The sequence below is a fragment of the Balaenoptera ricei genome, chromosome 17 (assembly GCF_028023285.1).
Source record: "Balaenoptera ricei isolate mBalRic1 chromosome 17, mBalRic1.hap2, whole genome shotgun sequence".
NCBI classification, from domain to species: domain Eukaryota; kingdom Metazoa; phylum Chordata; class Mammalia; order Artiodactyla; family Balaenopteridae; genus Balaenoptera; species Balaenoptera ricei.
The window spans coordinates 2,715,496-2,735,916 of record NC_082655.1 but is presented as its reverse complement, the minus strand read 5'-3'; the positions used below and the strand labels follow the sequence as shown (position 1 = coordinate 2,735,916).

The following is a 20,421-nucleotide window of genomic DNA, read 5'->3' as shown; positions in this document are numbered from 1 at the left end:
CCTGTCACTGCCCTCGCTTGTCCACGCAGGAGCCGGTGACGGGGGAGAGTTGCTAGACGTGGGAGCGGCTGCTTCCTTCCGTGAAGAACGGTGTGGAGTTCTTGGAAGGGCTCCATGTGCTTGAAAAGGACGTCTCAGCGGGTCCCGGGTGGGAGGGGGCCCGGGCACGGGGGCGGGGGAGACTCAGGTCCAGGGCCCTCCCTTGCCCCGGCCCCCCTCCACCATCTGGCTCTCAATGCCCCCCAGCCTCACACACTCACACACACACACACACACACACACACACACACACACACACCAGGAAATGGGTGTTGGTGGCCTGGTGGGTGGCCAGCTGAGAGAGAAGCAAGGGGACTGGGCAGCAGCTGGGCCTCAGGCCTCTGCACCTCCTTGACCCTGGGCTCAGCCTGGCTTTGGGTTTGGAGGCGAAGAGGGACGGAGGACGGACAGGAGAGCCCAGTTGCTGCTCTGACCTGAGCTGCTCCGGGGACCAGGAGACGTGTGTGACGCGGCTTGAGCCGCCCATGCCCCCCAGCCCCACTTCCTGGTGGGGCCGGGCAAGCGGGCACCTCTGGGGGGCGGCCCACTTCCCTGCGGGTGGGCTCAGGACCACGCTGCTGGGCTGGTCGGAGGGAGTGTCCCTGCTCAGGACTGGCCTCCCAGGACTAACCTCCTCTCTCGGGAATGTGTTCTTATGACGGGAAAGGGGTGTTTCCAGCTCTGAACTTTCACTGCCCCGGGGAGTTAGAGTTGACTGGGTTTCGCTGAAAGGTCTGAAAATCCCTTCTGATGATAACATTCCAGCGTGGGAGGCCCTGTTAACCGCCAAGCAAGAACCACCTGCAGAGCCAGCGGCCTGAGGTGGGCAGGTCCGCCTCAGGCAGGGGCCTGGGCCCTGGCGCCGACCCCACCTGGGTATGCATCTGCGTCCCCCCACTGACCGCTGTGTCCTCTTGGGTAAGGGGCTCCCCTTGCTGGGCCACGGGTCCTGATCTGCCAAATGGGGTGACACCTGGTCATGGGCTGGAGGGGTGATGGATAAGAAAACACACCTGTGCACACAAAGCATCCATTAGGTGCATAATCAGCAGCCGGTGCACCATTGCTACGGGCGGCCCCTCGCCTCCGTCTGCCCTGGCCGGGCTCTGCAGCATGCAGAGGCTCCCAAGGAGGGGAAAGTCGGAAGCAAAGTGGAGCGGGGTGTCGGCATTTACCGAGGATCCCCTTTGCCCTCACACCAGCCTCTCGGGGTCTGCACTGCCGTCGCCCTGCAGTTAGTGAAGGATGGAGCTGCGGCTGGCCTTGGGTCTTTCTGCCTCCAGTGCTGGTGCCCCTTTCACTGGATGAGGTACAGGGCAGGACCCTTTCTCAGGAGAAGTGCCCGTGTGAGAGGGGCTGAGCTGAGGCTCTGGAGCCAGGATCAACTGAGAGGTTACAAGGTTGGAGCCCAAGAGCAGGCACAGGGGATGGGAGCCTCCAGGTCAGAGGGACAAGATGAGGGCTCAAGAGGTGTGATGGGGTGGGGAGGGCTGCCGCCCAGCCTGGGTATGGGAAGCAGGGAGGGAGGGCTTCCTGGAGGAGGGGGTACCTGAGCCAATGAAAGGTAAGTCAGAGTTATCCGGGGAGAAAAGGGGAGAGTGCATTCCAGGGCAGCGGGAACAGAAGGTGCAGTGGGAAATAACCTTGAATGGCCTTGGGCTTCCCTCTTGGGCCCTCGGGCGGACTGGTACCTGACTTCCCCTTTCCCACCCACTTACTGTTAGCTCTCTATTTTTATTTGTCTTGATTCCCAGTCCGGATGAGTTAAGTCAGTTCTCACATCTGTCCCCTTCCTCTCGCCCGAACACATAGCGGCAGCCGGACCGCAGCTTCCTGTCTGTCTTCACCCGGAGGAGGAGCGTGGCCACCCAGCCGTGTGGACCCTGACCCGGCACCTCCTTGGCTGCACAGTGGCTCTGCAGCCACAGGCACCTGCACAGGAGTGTACACAGGTTCCTGGCGCCTACGCCGAAGTGCCCCAGGTCTCCCTTCTACCATCCTTCTCTTCCCGGAATTTTCTTTAAGGGAGACCCTTCTTGGGGGGCGGTTGAGTTTCAGAATGGGCACCCCCTTGGCCACCAGACCGTCAGGACCCCTGAGACAGCTCACGAGGCGGTGGGCTAGCTTCCCTTTTTCCTTTTGAAGTCACACATTTCATCCTCATCCTCATCCTCTCAGCCTTTTTCTAGCTCCAGGCCACCCTCTCAGGGATTAGGGTCTGGGAGAGTTGGTTGGTATTTGAATTTGGAGAAGTATCTTCACTGCAATCGCATTATCTTAAACACAATAGTGTTCCAGAAATAGATGAAACCATTGACTTTCTCTTTTTTTCTGATAAAGTGTTTACAAAGAACACGTCCAACCATTCTACCACAGACAGACACTCCCTGCCCCACCCGCTGAAGGACCACAGAACCTAGCCTGTTCCCGCCCAGAATTTGGTATCACTACCCCTTGTTCTTCAGGGTTTTCTTACATACCTGTGTTTTGTGCACGCTCATTAAATGACATCATAGTGTATGTTTTCCTGTGACTTTATTCTTTTATTCAATATTGCGTCAGAGAATCACTGCTAAACGTCACCCCACTGCGCAGATGGACCCTAATCAACGGTCAGTGGAACTTTGTTCTATTCATCAAATATTCCTGTGCACCTATTACTTTGTGCCAGATGTAGGGCTGGGCGCTGGGAACTGATGTGCACAGGGTGAGAACAGCCTGCCCGGGGTCACCCGGCCGTGGGTGCCGGGCCGGGTCCACGTCAGGGCAGATTCTAATTCAGCCCCACTACTCGCCAGAACTGTCAGGCATGGCGGTGGTCAGCACACAGTAGGCAATAAACCTTTGTTGAGCGGAGCTAAAGGTTTTTATTTCGGGGAGGGGAGTACTATTACTTCCGTTTTGCAACTGACAAAATGTAGCAACAGCCCAATGATTTCTTTTTCAATTTATTTTTTATTTTTTGGCTGTGTTGGGCCTTCACTGCTGCGCGTGGGCTTTCTCGAGTTGCGGCGAGCGGGGGCTACTCTTCACTGCGGTGCGCAGGCTTCTCCTTGTGGTGGCTTCTCTTGTTGCAGAGCACGGGCTCTAGGACAGCGGGCTTCAGTAGTTGTGGCACGTGGGCTCAGTAGTTGTGGCTCGCGGGCTCTAGAGAACAGGCTCGGTAGTTGTGGCGCACGGGCTTAGCTGCTCCGCGGCATGTGGGATCTTCCCGGACCAGGGCTCAAACCCGTGTCTCCTGCATTGGCAGGCGGATTCTTAACCACTGTGCCACCAGGGAAGTCCAGCCCAGTGGTTCCGAAGCCTGGCTGCGCCTTATGTGGCCCAGCGGGCCTGCAGGACCACAGCTGCCTGGGATCAGCCAACACCCAGTCCTCCACAGCCCGGGGAAGGGCCTGGCAGAGGGGTTTGTTGAAACATTCCATGGGATTCTTTCCTGTGGCCAGTGTGAAGAGACCGTTTGCACGCTTCAAAATGCTGTGAGATGTTGAGCTCAGATTGTACAGTCTCCACGTAGGCCTGGGGAGTTAGCGTTCCTGACGCACGGCTTCCTCTAATTCATTAATTCTTTAGAGAAAGCAACATCTAATGATGGGGTTATAGCTGGCTGGGGTAGGAGCACACTGTCTGGGCAGACACTGGGCACTGGGCGAGGGGACCCCTCCCGTGGCATGGTTACCCTGACGACTAGCAGCACCTGTGCCGTTTGCTGTGACACCATCACATCTCTCTGGGTGATGGCTCAGGCTCGCCGCCTGATGCCCACTGCCCAGAGCCTACGTGCCGTCTATTGTAACTGCCCTCTGGTTCTCTTACATTCCTCCCATCCTTTCCCACCACAGGAGAGGGAAGAAAGGGCCCAGACCTAAACATGACAGTACACACACACACACACACACACACAGCCCGTGGGATGTCCCATGTACACATCCACAGGCCTGCCAAGGTCATCTGTCCCCCCGAGGCTCCTCTGGCCCCCGCCTGCCTGGGCCTCGTGGGACCTTTCTGCACGAGTGAGGGCCTGCTCTGTGCTGGACTCTGACTGGCTCCGGGGACAGAGCAGAGGTATCTCGACCGCATCCCTGCCCCCAGGTTGCTGACGGAGCATCTGGAAGACAGACCAACAAGCCCCTAGAACGTGGTGTCGTCCGCACTGGGGAGATGGCACGGGGGCCAGTCTCATCTGTGCGGCCAGGGAGGAGAAACCTGGGGTCAGCTGGCCCCCTCCCCATTGCCTCCTGAGACCTTCTCACTCTGTGCCCTCCCCCCCTGCACCCACTGCCCATTCAGACCCCTCCCTCCCCTGCCTGATGACTGCAGAATTCCCGTTGGATTTCCTGCCTCTGCCCTACAGCCTGAGTCAGCCCTCTCCCATACCTGTCTGGCCCCATTTCTTTCCTGGTCAAAGTCCTCCGCCACTTGGCAGGATCCCCAGGGTAGATGCCAGCTTTCCCGATCTGTCCCTGTCCCCCAACCCCAGGCATGCGTGGAGCCCACACCATGCGCTGGGCGCTGTTCCAGGGGTGTGGGCAGAGCAGGGGGCACCAGACACACAGCTCTCACCAGCTCCCACGGCTGCAGGACCCAAGTGCTGGTTCGTGGGCCTCTGCACACACCATACTGTTCCCTGTGCGTAGCCTGCCGTGCCGTGCCCTCTGCGCCTTTTCTCCCCGGAAGATGCCTCTTCACCCTTCGAGGTTAGTTTCGGGGGTTCTCCTCTTGCCTGAGTCTCCCTGGGTCACTTCCCCGATTCCACACACCCTCTGCTTCCTTCCCGCCCCTGAACACATGTTTGCTGCACTGGGAGCTTGGGGGGGGTGGAGGGGGTGGTAGGTGGAGTCTATATTTTGTATTTATTCTTTGTGTTCCCAGTTCTTATTACAGGACCAGGCACACAGTAGGTGCTCAATAAACAGAAATGAGGAAACTGAGGCTTGGGAAGTAAAGGGAGGTGCTAGGTCAGACAGCTAGTTAGAGGGGCTTGGATGTGGAATAGTTTACCTCTGATTTCTACGTGGTAAACAGTCTTCTCTCCACATGCTGGTCCCCTCATTTCCTGGAGAAAACTGTTTATTCATACTCATGCTTTTCTTTACTAACAGGTATGTGATTGTACTTCCCCAAGAATTGATGAAGCTTGGCTTACATTTTTGTGTGGAGAACCAGCTAACCTCTACCTCAGAATTTTTGTGAGGCAAAAGAATTTAAACGTTTTTTAAAAAGTTGTAACATGGTAAAGTGCATCTGAAGGCTGCAGACTGCATCAGAGAGCAGGTATTGTGTGCCCACTGCGTGTGGATGTTTGTGTTATGTATGTGTGTCAACATGACCCGGTCCCTACATACCATCAAGTCGGGGGACAGGTCCTGTAGACAATTCCTGTAAAGATGATAGTAGAAGATAACACTGATTGCACCTGACCAGCGATGGTGGTCTATGTGACCCTGGACCCTCAGAACAACCTTGAGAAGCAGTACTATTATTATTATTAATTTAAAAAAAAATTTGTGGCTGCATTGGGTCTTCGTTGCTGTGCATGGGCTTTCTCTAGTTGCAGTGAGCGGGGGCTACTCTTCGTTGCAGTGCGCGGGCTTCTCATTGCGGTGGCTTCTCGTCGCTGAGCACGGGCTCTAGGCGCGCAGGCTTAGTTGCTCCGTGGCATGTGGGATCTTCCTGGACCAGGGCTCGAACCCGTGTCCCCTGCATTGGCAGGCAGATTCTTAACCACTGCGCCACCAGGGAAGTCTGAGAAGTGGTACTCTTAACATCCCCACTTTATAGATGAGAAACCGAGGCCTGGAGAGATGAAGTAACTTGTCCAAGGTCAAATACTTAGCAAATATTGGAATCAGGATTTGCAGCAGGCAGTTGAGGATGAAGTCACTGTAATCCAGAGTAGAGGGTTCTGCCCTGCTTCCCACGGGGGTAGGAGACAGGGCAGGGCAGGTGCAGGCCAGAGCAGGGAAAGTGCATCCCAGGCAGCCTGCAGAGAAGCCTGAAAGTGCCACGCACCTGGGGGTTGCTGATGAGTCTGAGGAGTGCAGGAGGGGCCCAGCGAGAGGTGGGGCTGGAGCACTCAGCTGGGACCCCAGCGTTTGACTTTTAATGCAGGGATGAGAAAAGGCTGGTCTGTCCAAACAGTTATAATGCCCACATGCTGTCATCTGGACACAAACCCTGCTACTGACCACCAGAACCCTTTCTCCCCTTCTTCAAGGGACAAAGCAGAACGCTGAATATCCCACACATTTGTCCCTTACTGTTGTTGTTACTGTGAGGTTTTTTACTTGGAGACCATTTCACTTTCACATCAACCACCAAGTCCTCAATAAACGTTGCATTTGTGTATTTATATCTACATATAAAGGTATTACATCACATCACATATGGTTCTGAAGCAGCATAGGAAAAAGTCGAGAAAGCTGTGCACCTGTGTGTGTGCTAAACCAGCTGGGGAGACGTGTGAAATAGAGCAGGGTCACAGTTTTTATTGAAAACTTTTTGGCCATTTGTGTATGAGAAATTGTGTATGAGAAACGTCTATTCAATCCTTTGTCCATTTTTTTTTTTAATTAATTAATGTTTAAAAAAATTTTTGGCTGCGTTGGGCCCTCATTTCTGTGCGAGGGCTTTCTCTAGTTTCGGCAAGCAGGGGCCACTCTTCATCGCGGTGCGCGGGCCTCTCACCATCGCGGCCTCTCTTGTTGCAGAGCACAGGCTCCAGATGCGCAGGCTCAGTAGCTGTGGCTCACAGGCCTAGTTGCTCTGCGCCATGCGGGATCCTCCCAGACCAGGGCTCAAACCCGTGTCCCCTGCATTGGCAGGCAGACTCTCAACCACTGCGCCACCAGGGAAGCCCTGTCCATTTTTTAATTGGGTTGTTTTGTTATTGTTGAGCTGTGGAATATTTATCCCTTATCAGATATATGATTTGCAAACATTTTCTCTTATTCTGTAGGTTGCCTTTTCACTTTTGTCAGAATGCCCTTTGTAGCACCAAAAGTTTTTAGTTTTGATGAATTCATCTACTTTTCTTTCATGGCCTGTGCTTTTGATGTCAGATGCAAGAAATCATTGCCAAATCCAATGTTATGAAGCTCCCTATATTTTTTTCAAAAGAATTCTGGTTAACACCTAAACCTCTGCTAAAATGCCCAAAGAAGTGTTGATAGATTGCAGTCCTCATAAATGCCATTAAAAAATCATTTATTGAGGTGAAATTCCATTCCAGAAAATTAACCATTTCAAAGTAGTTTAGTGTCATTTAATAAATTCACAACGTTGTGCTCGTACCTTATTTTTGCATCAGTACTTTATGGTTTACAAACTATTTTCATACCTATTTTCCCACTTGATCTGCACAGTAATCCTGAGAGCTGGACAGAACAGCAAACAAATTACACAGGCTGGGGCGGAAGAAGGGGAGGGGTAACCTACCCGTGAAAGTCTGTTGCAAGGCGGGCACCGTGCCAGCAGGTTCCTTAACTGATCTGAGCTCTGCTTCCCCTGGCTCTAATGTGCGGCAGTGACACCCACCTGGGCGGTGGGCTTGTCAGCGAGGCTCTGCTCCCCCCCTTCCTCCCTCAAGTACGTCATCAGCCTCTACGTGACCCTTACATCACCTGGGATTTTGATTGCTGGTTATGTCCACTTCTATCTCCAATCCGTTAGCACTCTCAAGGGTGGGGCAAATCTTACTGCAGGCACTTTGGAAGTCCCTGCAGAATGAGCAACAGGGACTTATTAAAAAGCAAGAGTGCGGAGCTAGGAGCCCCTCTGAGGTCATCTGGCCCCTCCTCCAGTGTTAACGATGAGGAATGGGAGGCCTAGAAAAGGGGAGTTCCATAGCTGCGCCCACCGCAGGCCCCAGACTTTCCACCCCAATCCTGAGCTCCCTTCCTTAAACCCTTGCGCCTCTCGGAGGAATAGGGACACCTGCTCCTGCTTGAACCTCACTGGGTCCTCACCCAGATAGCTGCCTAGTGTTTACCCCCTGAGTCCTGGCCACGCCTGGCAGTGTTTGAACAAACAGGAAGCCGAAGCTCGGGGCGTTGAGGAGCTTGGCTGTCACACAGCTCACACGGCGGGGGGCGGGGGGGGGCAGACGCCAGCCCAGGTCCCTGCAAGCCCAAGGCCTTGCTGCTCAAGCCGCCAGTGGCATCTGTGAGTCTCTCTCCTGGGCACTGCGGATTCTCAGGTGACAGGCCCCACCCCGCCCTCTGCCAAGGCTGCCGACCACCAGGACACCGTGGAGAGAGCTGGACCATTACAAGCAAAATCTGTCCTTTTGAAGTCAGCGGTTGCAGCCACTGGTCACGGCTCACCGACGAGAGCCAGGGGTGCTGGACAAGCCTCGACCTGAGTGGGAACCAGCTGTGATTCGTGATCGTTAGATGACTTAACAGTGAAACACAAATCCCGTGTGAGTCAGGCTGCAGTCGGTGGGGGCCTCACCACGCTGGAAAGGAAGAAGGAATCCTTCGGCCTCCAGATCCACACCTCCCAGCCCTGTTTTCACTTTGACCTTGCTTTGTAGTTATTGTTCGACATTATTATTAAGCATTTCAGATTTTAAAAAAAGAATCATAGATTATTAGAACTAGGAAAGTTCCTTTGGTATCATTTCCTACACGGTTTTATAGATACTGCCCAAGGTCGGCTGGGAGGCAGAGCTAGGACTGGGGCCGGCGTCCCCTCCAAGTTCTGTGCCAGTGACCAGGCACCGAAACCAGCCTCTTGGCCCCAGCCGGGATCAGGCCAGGCCTGCAGCTGGCCGGGGAAGGACCCTGTCCATCTTCGGACCCTCCTCAGTCCTGCGCTCCCCGCGTTCTAGTCTAGCGGCGCCCACCCCACCCCGTTTCCTGCTGAATTTTACTCAACCTCTTAGCAGACTTGGCCAGCCTTAGGTTAACCGGGCATAGTTATTATGCCCACCGGCCTTTCCTGCCGTCCACGACCGGCCAACGCCACGGCCCTGCTCGCAGGAGGGCTTCCTGGAGGCGGCGGCGGCAGGGGCGCCCCCGGCCTTATTCCCTCCAAGGTTGGGCCCGGAGGCTTGCGGGAGCAGGTGACTCCCGCACCCTCGGCCCTGGAGGCTGGGCGCCCTCCTGGGCCACCTGAGGACCCCGCCCACCTCTTCCCCGGTTCCCCGAGGAGGGGGCTGCCGGCAGGGAGAGGCTGGGCCGACGGAGGCAGCTGGGCGCTCAGACGCCGCGCACGCGCCGGAGCCCGCCGGCCCGGTTCGGAAATGACGACCTCGCGCCGGGCCCCGAGCCCGCCCCCGCCAGGCCCCGCCCCGCACGTCCCGCCCCGCGGACGGCGCTCTCCGCGGACCGGCCGGCTGCAGCTGGCGCGGGCGCTGGGCTGGGCGGCGGGCGAAGTTGCGGCCGGGGCGCGGGGTCGGGGCCGGGTGGCCCGAGGCGCCCGGGCGGGGTACGCCCAGCCGGCCGCGGCCGCGGAGCAGCCATGGCGGAGGCCGTGCCGCAGTACCTGGCGCTGCCCTCGGGGTTGCTGGAGCTGTGCGCGCTGCTGGGGGCCCCCCGGGACAGCCTCCGTGGCCCCGAGCAGGTAAGGCCCGGCGGGGACACCGACGCCGGCGGGGCGGCCGGGGAACGGGGTCGGGCCCCGCGCACCACCCCCCCCCCCCGGGTGCGCACGGAGCCTCCGGCGTCCGCCGGGTGGGGAAGCTGCGCCGAGGTCCGGCCGGGCCGGCCACCTCCAGCCTCCCGGGGCGAGAGCAGCAGCTGTCCTCGCAGCCGCGGTGGAGTCGCGAGTGGCAGCCGGCTGGGGGCTCCCTCCCCTCCCCTCCTCTCCGGGAGGATCTCTCGGGGGGGACCCGCTGGAGTCGCACCGCGATGAAGTGTGATGGAGAAGCTCGCGTCCGTCGGGCCGCTTCCTAAGCGCTTCGTCCCGCTCGGCTTCTCTGCCTCAGGACGCCCACCTGGGTCAGGTGAAGACGCGGCCGGGCCGCCTGGAGTTCCGCGGCCTACAGCACCGAATCCTTGCCCGCTATTAAATGATTTCACTCATTCCACAGATTCACGGTCTCCTAGGTGCCGGTGCTGTTCTAGGCACAGCATAAGGATATTTTCGGTAGATTTAAGGACCGCCTTTATACGTTCTCCATTTAGTCGGTATGCGATGAAACGAGCTGTTTTTCACTGTAAAACACTTGCAGCCCGCCTCGCCGTTCTCCACTCTGCACCCTGGCAGCCCAAGTGGCAAGCTCGCGTCCCTTCCTCCGGGACCGCAGCTTGGGACATTCTCCTTCTTTTTTCTTCCCTGTGCTCTCACTTGTTCTTAGTTCCAGAACCCTGGCTTTCTTTGGAGTGGGTCTGTGGCCCTCTCTTTCCCTTGGCCTAGATGTCCGGGACTCTATCATTTTTCTCGGGTTAGTGGTGGTGCTCGGTGTGTCCAGAGAGTTCCCGACTCTACTGCCTCGTTATCTGGACAGATCCTTTCATCTGGTTCCAGACGACAGCAAGGGAAGGCAGAGAAAGCCATTTTGAGTATTTAGGGCTGCAGGATTGCACGGGCATCACCAAGAGGAGCTAAATGTTGCAAAAATTAACCCGGATAAATGTGTCTGGTAATGTCTTGGTGGTCTCTACGCCTTGGCTTTAGTATAAGGCCAATTTCGATGATTTCTGCATTTCCCTCCCCCTCTCACTCCGCGAACCTCCATCATGTCTGGGTCCCCCTTTGGCCTCTGCCTCCTCTGACCCTGTGGATTGAGTTGAGTTGTCTCCCTGCCTCTCAGTGCCAAATGGCATTACCTCCTTTTTCTTCTGATAGGAAATGACCTGGTTTCAGTTTGGGTCTTCTCCACAGTTGGGCATCTTGTTTCTTGGGTGATCACAACATGTCTGTTCATTGCCGTGATGAGAAGAGGATGAATCAACGGAATATTTACAGTGGTACTTTCCTGAACTAAACAGACTACGACATTTCGCAAGTCGAGTGGGCAGTCGGCCACTCTGCATTTTAGCCATCATCCTCTTTATTCTGTACTCTGCTTCTGTTACGGGTTCGGCAAAGGGTGGAGGGAAAAATAGTTGAAGGAGCAGGAAAAGGAGAAGTGTTGTGAAATGGAGTAACATCCTCATTGTAAGACCTACGTTAATGTTACAATTAAACATAGGATATCATTTATTCAGTTTTATTTTTATAGCAGTTCTATTTTGAATATCCAAGGCTTTTAAATAACTTTTAATTTTGCTTTTAAAAGTCACCGTTTCTCTCTGATTCAGGGATTCCTATTTGGTGACACATGAAAACAGAAGCCCAGAGGTATGAGAAATATCCAGCTTGTTGTTAGGATAGTGTAGTGTCCTAACTTCATGTTTTATTTATTCCTTAGATGGGATGGTGTTTGTTTTATTGAGGTTAGTGACAAAGAATTCGAAAATACAGTTCAATCCCCAGTGAATTACTGTGGTCAGTTACATTTCCTTCTACTCCTTGGTTGCTGTGGAGACTAAACACATAGATGCGAAGGGATCCATCACAAGTCCATCACAGGGTGGTGGAAAAGTGCTCAGAGCACCTTTCATAGTGTAGGTCACTGGCATAAATCTTGTGGGTGAAGGCACATTTTTATGTTTTTTAGTGGAGAGCATCCTGGCTTTCCATTTCTAGGGCAGCACTGTCCAACAGAAACCTTCCAGATGATGACGACCAGTGTTCTTCACCTCCACCATCCAGTATGGTAGCAGCTGGCCACATGTGGCTACTGGGTGTTTGAAGTGTGGCTAGTGCCACTGAGGAACTGGATTTTATATTTCATTTAATATTAATTTGAATAATCACATGTGGCTACTGGCAACTGTGTTGGACTCTTCTAGAGCATTTAAAAAAAATCTCTTTCTGTTTTATTTCACAAATGACAGCCAATCCTATAGTGAAGATCAATGCCATTATGTCATCTAACAATGCCTCACATGAATTAGAGTGTTGTGGTTTTTTACTTTTTAGTAAGTCAGTGTCTGGGAGGGAAGAGCAGGAAACTACCCTGGGCGGAGTCTGTGGAAATGGACATCATCTTTGGGGGGGGGTGGGGGGGGGGTGGGGGGGCGGGGTGAGGGGCAGTTGCAACATGTATCAGAAAGTAACATATGAACTCTCCGGGGCCCAGGATTGCGCTTTCAGGAGTTTATTCTTTTTATTTTATTTTATTTCATTTTATTTTTATTGGAGTATAATTGCTTTACACTGTTGTGTTAGTTTCTGCTGTACAATGAAGTGAATCAGCTATATGCATACGTATATCCCCTCCCTCCCACCTCCCCCTCCCATCCCACCCATCTAGGTCATCACAGAACACAGAGCTGAGCTCTCTGTGCTTTATGGCAGGTTCCCACTAGCTAACTGTTTTACACATGGTAGTGTATATATGTCAATCCTAATCTCCCAATTCGTCCCACCCTCCCCTTCCCCCCGTGTCCACATGTCTGTTCTCTACATCTGCGTCTCTATTCCTGCCCTGGAAATAGGTTCATCCATCTGTACCATTTTTCTAGATTCCATATATATGCATTAATATACGATATTTGTTTTTTTCTGTTTCTGACTTACTTCACTCTGTATGACAGACTCTAGATCCATCCACTTCTCTACAAGTGACCCAATTTTGTTCCTTTTTATGGCTGAGTAATATTCCATTGTGTGTGTGTGTGTGTGTGTGTGTGTGTGTGTGTGTGTGTGTGTATGTATATATATACATACCACATCTTTTTTATCCATTCATCTGTCATTGGACGTTTAGCTTGTTTCCATGTCCTGGCTATTGTAAATAGTGCTGCAATGAACATTGGGGTGCATGTGTCCTTTTGAATTATGGTTTTCTCAGGGTATATGCCCCGCAGTGGGATTGCTGGGTCATATGGTAGTTCTAATTTTAGTTTTTTAAGGAACCTCCATACTGTTCTCCACAGTGGCTGTATCAATTTACATTCCCACCAACAGTGCAAGAGTGTTCCCTTTTCTCCACACCCTCTCCAGCATTTATTGTTTGTAGATTTTTTGATGATGGCCATTCTGACGGTGTGAGGTGATACCTCATTGTAGTTTTGATTTGCATTTCTCCAATAATTAGTGATGTTGAGCATCTTTTCATATGCTTCTTGGCCATTTGTATGTCTTCTTTGGTGAGATTTCTATTTAGGTCTTCTGCCCATTTTTTGATTGGGTTGTTTGTTTTTTTGATACTGAGCTCCATGAGCTGTTTGTATATTTTGGAGATTAATCTTTTGTCCGTTGCTTCATTTGCAAATATTTTCTCCCATTCTGAGGGTTGTCTTTTTGTCCTGTTTATGGTTTCCTTTGCTGTGCAAAAGCTTTTAAGTTTCATTAGGTCCCATTTGTTTATTTTTGTTTTTATTTTCATTAGGAGGTGGGTCAAGAAAGATCTTGCTGTGGTTTATGTCAAAGAGTGTTTTTCCTATGTTTTCCTCTAAGAGTTGTTTAGTGTCTGGTCTTACATTTAGGTCTTTAATCCATTTCGAGTTTATTTTTGTGTATGGTGTTAGGGAGTGTTCTAATTTCATTCTTTTACATGTAACTGTCCAGCTTTTCCGGCACTACTTATTGAAGAGGCTGTCTTTTCTCCATTGTATATTCTTGCCTCCTTTGTCATAGATTAGGTGACCATAGGTCTGTGGGTTTATCTCTGGGCTTTCTATCCTGTACCATTGATCTATTTATGTTTTTGTGCTAGTACCATACTGTCTTGATTACTGTAGCTTTGTAGTATTGTTTGAAGATGGGGAGCCTGATTCATCCAGCTCTGTTTTTCTTTCTCAAGATTGCTTTGGCTATTCGGGGTTTTTGTGTTTCCATACAAATTGTAACATTTTTTTGTTCTAATTCTGTGAAGAATGCCATTGGTAATTTGATAGGTATTGCATTGAATCTGTAGATTGCTTTGAGTAGTATAGTCATTTTCACAAGATTGATTCTTCCAATCCAAGAACGTGGTATATATTTCTCCATCTGTTTGTGTTACCTTTGATTTCTTTCATCAGTGTTTTATAGTTTTCTGAGTACAGGTCTTTTGCCTCCTTAGGTAGGTTTATTCCTAAAGTTGCCACTAGAAAACTCTACTAGAGCTAAGCAATGAATTTGGTAAAATCGCAGGATACAAAAGTAATGCCCAGAAGTCTCTTGCATTCTTATACACTAACAATGAAAGACCAGAAAGCGAAATTAAGGAAACAGTCCCATTTACCATCACAACGAAAAGAATAAAATACCTAGGAGTTTATTCTAATTACAGAGTCAGACGTGTGCAAGTATATTCGGGTGAGACCTCATTGCTGCCTGTTGTTTAGCGTGATGAAGACTTGGGAGCAACCCAGCTGTCTGTCAGAAGGGGATTGGGCAGGGGTGGTGCTGAATTGTACACAGTGGGACATGCTAAAGTGTCAACAGGAGAGTCAACACACTGTATGGTTAAATGGGGAAAAAAGCTTATGAAATCATTTAAATATAATTGTGTTTATGAAAAAGTTATATTTATGTATACATTTTAAAAATGGGAAGCATGTATCCCGTGCTGTTTAGATTACCTTTGAGTCATGGGATTATGGGGAAGGCATTCCCTTTCTATCATTATTTCCTTTATTATTTCTATATTGTTGTTATAATTTTTTAAAATGAGACTGCATTGCTTATCCAATCAGAAAAGACAACAGGGATTTCCATTTCGGAGAGAAAAAAAAAAAAAAAAAAGACAGATGTGTAACGAACTGCTAAATGCCAAGTTGGCTGGATTGCGGCCACATCACTTTCAGTGACTAAAGGTAGCTAGTGGGAATTACGGAGTTCATTGGCTTTACCGTAATGACCAATTCTCCATGCAGACTGAGCATACGTCCAAGAGATCGCGAGTGCCAGGGTAGGGATGGAGGAACGGCATCCCCTCAGAGCCATCCTCTGTGCTGCCTGTGGGGCTGCAGACAGGAGGGCCGCACAATCCCTGCCTCACCCCGGCCCGCCATCCTGGAGGTGATGTAGGACCACCGTGCCGGGCAGCGATGCTCTAGGAGGTGATGGGGAGGTGGCCTCCGGATGGTGAAGTTCTAGGAGATGATGATCCGGGCGTGATGGCTGGAGGAGGTGTGTGTCCCTGGCTGCAGGGTGAGGAAACGCCCCCTCCAGTGAGTGTTGGGGGGGTCGCTGGTGAGGAGGTGGGGTGAGGAGGGGGCAGGGCACGTGTCAGGCAGAGTGAAGGGCAGGGAGAAGCACAGCATCGTGACAAGGGCGCATGTGCTGAGATGACTGAGGGCTTCAGTCATGAGTGCCTTGGGCGCCCTGGCTTTGGAAGCAGGCTGGCCTGCTGCCAGGTGCACAGCCAGTGCAGGTGGTCGGCCTGTCACGTGACACATGCACCGTGTGATACCTGCACGGGAATATGTGTGAGGATGGTAATGTGTAGAAACAAACACACTTTTTAGGTCTGGCTGAGGGACAGAGATGGGTCTGCAGGGCTGGTTTGCTGGGGTAAGAGGCTGGCGCCGGGCAGCTGGAGCCACGACTGTTGGGGCAGGTGAGGGAAGAGTCATGTGTGCTCTTTAGATGGGGGACCCCCCCCCCTTTGGGAGAGTGGACGTCGGGCCAGGTGGGAGGAGGCGGGGCTGTTGTTCTCTCGGCAGCAACCAGGAAGATTAGTTCATGGTGAATCTGTACCTACTCTGAGCCAAGGGTTTGCAAACGTGGTGCAGATGGGGCAGCAGCTGGGCTTTTTTCAGAGACCTTTCTGCGGCCCACCGTCGAGATGTGGGTTTCCCGATGGGGAGTGAGGGGCCATAGCGCCGGTCCCGCTCTAGATGCCCGAGTGGTGTCATGCTGCCCACAGAGGAGCAGAGAGGTGGATGATCAAGTCTTTGGAAATAAGTGTGGGCTTAATTTTTGAAACTAAGTTTAAGGGACTCACCGTGTATATTGGGAGGCAGTTGGGTGCAGCTGGGATGGCACAGAGGCCCCACCCCTGGGGGCAGAACCCTGGGAGCTGTCCCTGTGTGCATACCTGGAACCGCAGGAGGGTAGAGACGGCGCTGCAGGCTGTTGCATGAGGCGGGACTGGGGCCAAGGATTGGCCCTGGGGGTCTGTCTGCAGGGGGCTGCCAGGGAGCGGGCTGGGGAGGTGAAATTGCAGAAAGGAGGCGGCCTTGGGAAGTTTCAGGAAAAGGGGTCGATCAATGGGGGGACTCGTTTGCTCCTCTGACTGTAATTTATACCAAGAGCTGTCCTGCAGTGAGGTGAGGTGAGGTTTCGTCCAGTCTCTGTGGATATAACGTCTCACGTGTGGAGGAAATAGACAAGCATGTTTCCATAGAGAATTAGGTCAGAACTGCTGGATTTTGATAGGAAGGTTTTAGAAGAGGTTTCATACAAGTAAAGAAAAGGATTCCTTTCGTGCATGATACACAAAAGGTTTTTAAATTATACAGCAGTAGGGATTTCCCATGTTTGGTGTTGGTTCCTACTGGCATTAACTTTTTTCCCCAAATGTAAAGAAACTCTTATCTGAATTCACATTACATCGCATAAAAATAGCGTATTGAGTTTAGAGTGTATTTACTCACTGAAAATGCTGTCATTGTAGATATGCTTTTAAGTGTAATTAGTCCCCTGTTGGTACCACTGATTCTTACCAAAATGTTGATGCTGGCTATTCCTTTTCTGCCAGTCAAGGCCACATTTCTCTGGTGACAGTGATGTTCTTCCTGATGCCATTTCTAGGGTCCTCAAAGACCGTATGTTACCCCCTCCCCACCATGACGGCCACCTCTTACCTTCTGTATGTTTTACACCCAGAGAATCCTGCTTTACTCTTTTCTGTCTTTAGCTGGCTTGGCAGCCCTTCCTTCTCGTGGACAGACTGCTGTTCATAATATCAATACCTTCCTTGGAAGACCTGAAATCAAGCTGGCACCAGTGTTTGTTTAGTCCTAACTCACTAGAAAGAAAAAGAGAGAGAAGGTGACTTATGTTATTTGGGGAAGAAGGAAAAGATAAAAGGTTAAACAAATCTTGGACCAAGTTGAAGTTTAAAAGAACTGAGGCTAAGAAGCCCCTTTTACGGATCCTGGGACGGTCTGGCGGGAGGAGGTGGCTCTCCTCTGTGTCCATCAGGGCCTTCCTCACTCCTCCTTGTGTCCTCCCAGGCCGGAGGTGACAGAACTAATGTGTGCGGTGGCCCAGTTGGCGAGGCGGGCACGTGTTGGCAAACATGCCCATGTGGGTTTGACAAGATGCAGAGCCCTTCTTGGGGCTCGCCGTCCCCACCAGCCTCTGGGGGGACGGGGCGGGGGGCCTCCTGGGGGCCCACGGGGGCTGAGCGCTTGACCTGTGAGTCCCTGCACTCGCCTCTCGAAAGGGAAGCTCAGAGGGACCAAGTAATTTGCTGCCGTGGTTCCCACAGCGCTGGGATCTGAACCCAGATCTCCATCGTGGTGCCGGCCCAGAACCAAGCCTTGGAGCCAAGGGGCCAGTCTTGGCGTCCCCGTTAGCAGCTGAAGGACCAGGCGCTGAAGGGGTCCGTCACTCGCTGAGTGTAGGGCCTGAGATTTCCTAAAAGTAATTCCTTACCATCTCGAGCTGCTGGTGGGAAAAGCCAGGCATGTGATGCAGAACTCACCGGGGGTTTGGGGGGTGGAGAGGCCAGAAGACAACAGATGCTACGACGGGAGGGTCGGACAGAGCAGGGCTGGCAGCGCTGCGCTGACTCTTATTTCCACCTGCTTTAGGTCGCCCAGAAAAAGGGAGTCAAGAGCCTGTCTCCTCTGGATCCGGAGGTCCTGTCGGTCTTCGTGCCTCCGTTTGTCACTAAGGAGGACAGTCAGCCAGCCGGCGTGAGCTGTGTGACGCTGGGGAAGACCAGGAGGCGCTCCTTCCGGAAGAAGAGAGAGAGGCCCAAGGCGGAGCCCTCGAAGGGCCACCCCGGCGGCCCCAGGGGCCAGGACCCCGAGGACGTGGGCATCCCCAACGGCGTGGACCTGCTCGCCCTGCCGCAGCTCTGCTTCCCAGGTGCGCATGGGCCGGCCTTTTCCCAGACTGGCCAGTTCCTGCTGACGAGCGGGCTTATGCTCTGGCTTCATTTCTCTCACTGAGAGATGTTCAAGTGCCTGGTGTAGAAAACTCAGACTGAGGGCTTGACAGAAGGACCTGTCCGGAGGCTCCACAGAGAAATTGATGCGATTTCCTGCTCTCCTGGATAGGCTGGGACACCCCCTTCCCCACTGGGCTCAGGAAATGGCTACCACGCCAGGTGCGCCCTGAAGGGTCTGTCTGGGGGCCCGTTCCCATGATCCTTCACAAAGTCTTCAGAGCACAGAGTGCCAGCAAAGAAATTGCTGCTGAGGGGGAGGGACTGAGGCAGGTGGTGCACGGCCTGAGGAATTAGCACATCTGGCCGTCAGAGTGCCACAGCGGACAGAGAGGGACGTGTCCTGTCGCTTATGGATAGCCCAGGCCTCACGGTGGATGCCACGTGGCCAGAATGAGGTTCCTTCTTTCTTTTTTCTGCCTACAGGGGGCGTGTTTGTGGCCTCTGAGCCCAAGGAGGACTGCGTCCACTTTCTGGTGCTGACTGATGTCTGCGGCAATAGAACCTACGGTGTGGTTGCCCAGTACTACCGACCCCTGCACGTACGTGATTCCCCCAACTTCCCTCTGAAACTGGGTCTAGGCTGTGGGTTTTTTCTTTTGCAGTGAAATACACATAATATGGCAATCACCATTTTAGCCATTAAAAAATGTATGATTCAGTGGCATTAAGTACATTCACAATGTTGTGCCACCATCACCACTGTCTAGTTCCAAAACATGTTCGTCACCCCAAAAGGCAGAGTTGTCTCATCAGCAGTGCCTCCCCAGTCCCTGCTGCCCCTGGGCCCCTGGCCACCCTTCATCTGCCTTCTGCTTCTGCTTCTGTGGCTTTGCCTATTCTGAACATTTCATATAAGTGGAATCATACTATACGTGTCCTTTTGTATCTGGTTTCTCTCACTTAGTGTGATGTTTTCAGAGTTCATCCATGTCGGAGCACATGTCAGCACTTCCCTCCTTTTAGTAGCTGAGTGATATTCCACGGTGTGTATAAACCACGGTCTGCTTCTCTGTTCCTCAGCTGGTGGACCTTTGGGTTGTTTTCACCTTTCATGTGTAACAGGTGCCTGGGCTGAGGTTTTGAGAGGATAACTCAGTCGTCACGCGTTTGGGGAGTGTTTTCTGGCCAGGGCCCTGTGTGTGAACCAGCTGGCCTTGGGGAGTTTGTAGGGGACATGGATGGACCAGAAGGTACAGGGTGACTGGCTGCCTACTTCCAGCCCCAGAGGACCCGGTCACCCAACATATTTTTTTAATGTAGTTTTAAAATTTTTATTGAAATATAGTTGATTTACAATGTTGTGTTGGTTTCAGTGTACAGCAAAGTGATTCAGTTATACATATATATACATATATATTCCTTTTTCAGATTCTTTTATAGGTTTTTACGAGGTGTTGAATGTCTGTGCTATACAGTAGGTCCTTGTTGGTTATCAGTTTTATATATAGTAGTATATATATTTTAATCCCAAACTCCTAATTTATCCCTTCCCCGCTTTCCTATTTGGTAACCGTAAGTTTGTTTTCTATGTCTGTGATGCTGTTTCTGTTTTGTAAATAAGTTCATTTGTCTCATCTTTTTAGATTCCACATATAAGGGATATCATATGGTATTTGTCTTTGTGTGTCTGACTTACTTCGCTTAGTATGATCATCTCTAGGTCCATCCATGTTGCTGCAAATGGCATTATTTTATTCTTTTTATGGCTGAGTAATATTCCATTGTATATATGTACCACCACATCTTCTTTATCCATTCACCTGTCAGTGGACACTTAGGTTGCTTCCATGTCCCGACTACTGTAAATAGTGAGGCTAAGGGGCTTCCCTGGTGGCGCAGTGGTTGAGAATCTGCCTGCCAATGCAGGGGACACGGGTTCGAGCCCTGGTCTGGGAGGATCCCACATGCCACGGAGCGACTGGGCCCGTGAGCCACAATTGCTGAGCCTGCGCGTCTGGAGCCTGTGCTCCGCAACAAGAGAGGCCGCGATAGTGAGAGGCCTGCGCACTGCAATGAAGAATGGCCCCCACTTGCCGCAACTGGAGAAAGCCCTCACACAGAAACGAAGACCCAACACAGCCAAAAATAAATAAATAAATAAATAAAATATTTTTAAAAAATAATAATTAAAAAAAAATAGTGCGGCTAAGAACATTGGGGTGCGTGTATCTTTTCGAATCATGTTTTTTCCCGCATATATGGTGGGCCCCCATACTGTGCCCCTTGTAAGCTGTGCAGAGAGCTGTGCCTTCTGGAACCCCACTGCTGTGTTC

The 20,421-nt window shown here is 51.9% G+C and overlaps 1 protein-coding gene across 4 annotated transcripts in view; it reads left to right on the top strand.

Moving 5' to 3' along the window:
• The first annotated feature begins 9,373 nt into the window (after positions 1–9,373).
• DENND3 (DENN domain containing 3) overlaps positions 9,374–20,421 on the top strand; it is a 61,382-nt gene continuing 50,334 nt past the window's right edge. For 3 of the 4 annotated variants that reach the window (XM_059902326.1, XM_059902325.1, XM_059902328.1), the window contains exons 1-3: positions 9,374–9,606; positions 17,787–18,066; positions 18,572–18,687. In XM_059902326.1, coding sequence (XP_059758309.1) covers positions 9,505–9,606; positions 17,787–18,066; positions 18,572–18,687 — 498 coding nt within the window. In that variant the 5' untranslated portion in view covers positions 9,374–9,504. The remainder of the gene's footprint in view (positions 9,607–17,786; positions 18,067–18,571; positions 18,688–20,421) is intronic. The other variant, XM_059902324.1, reaches the window with a different exon arrangement.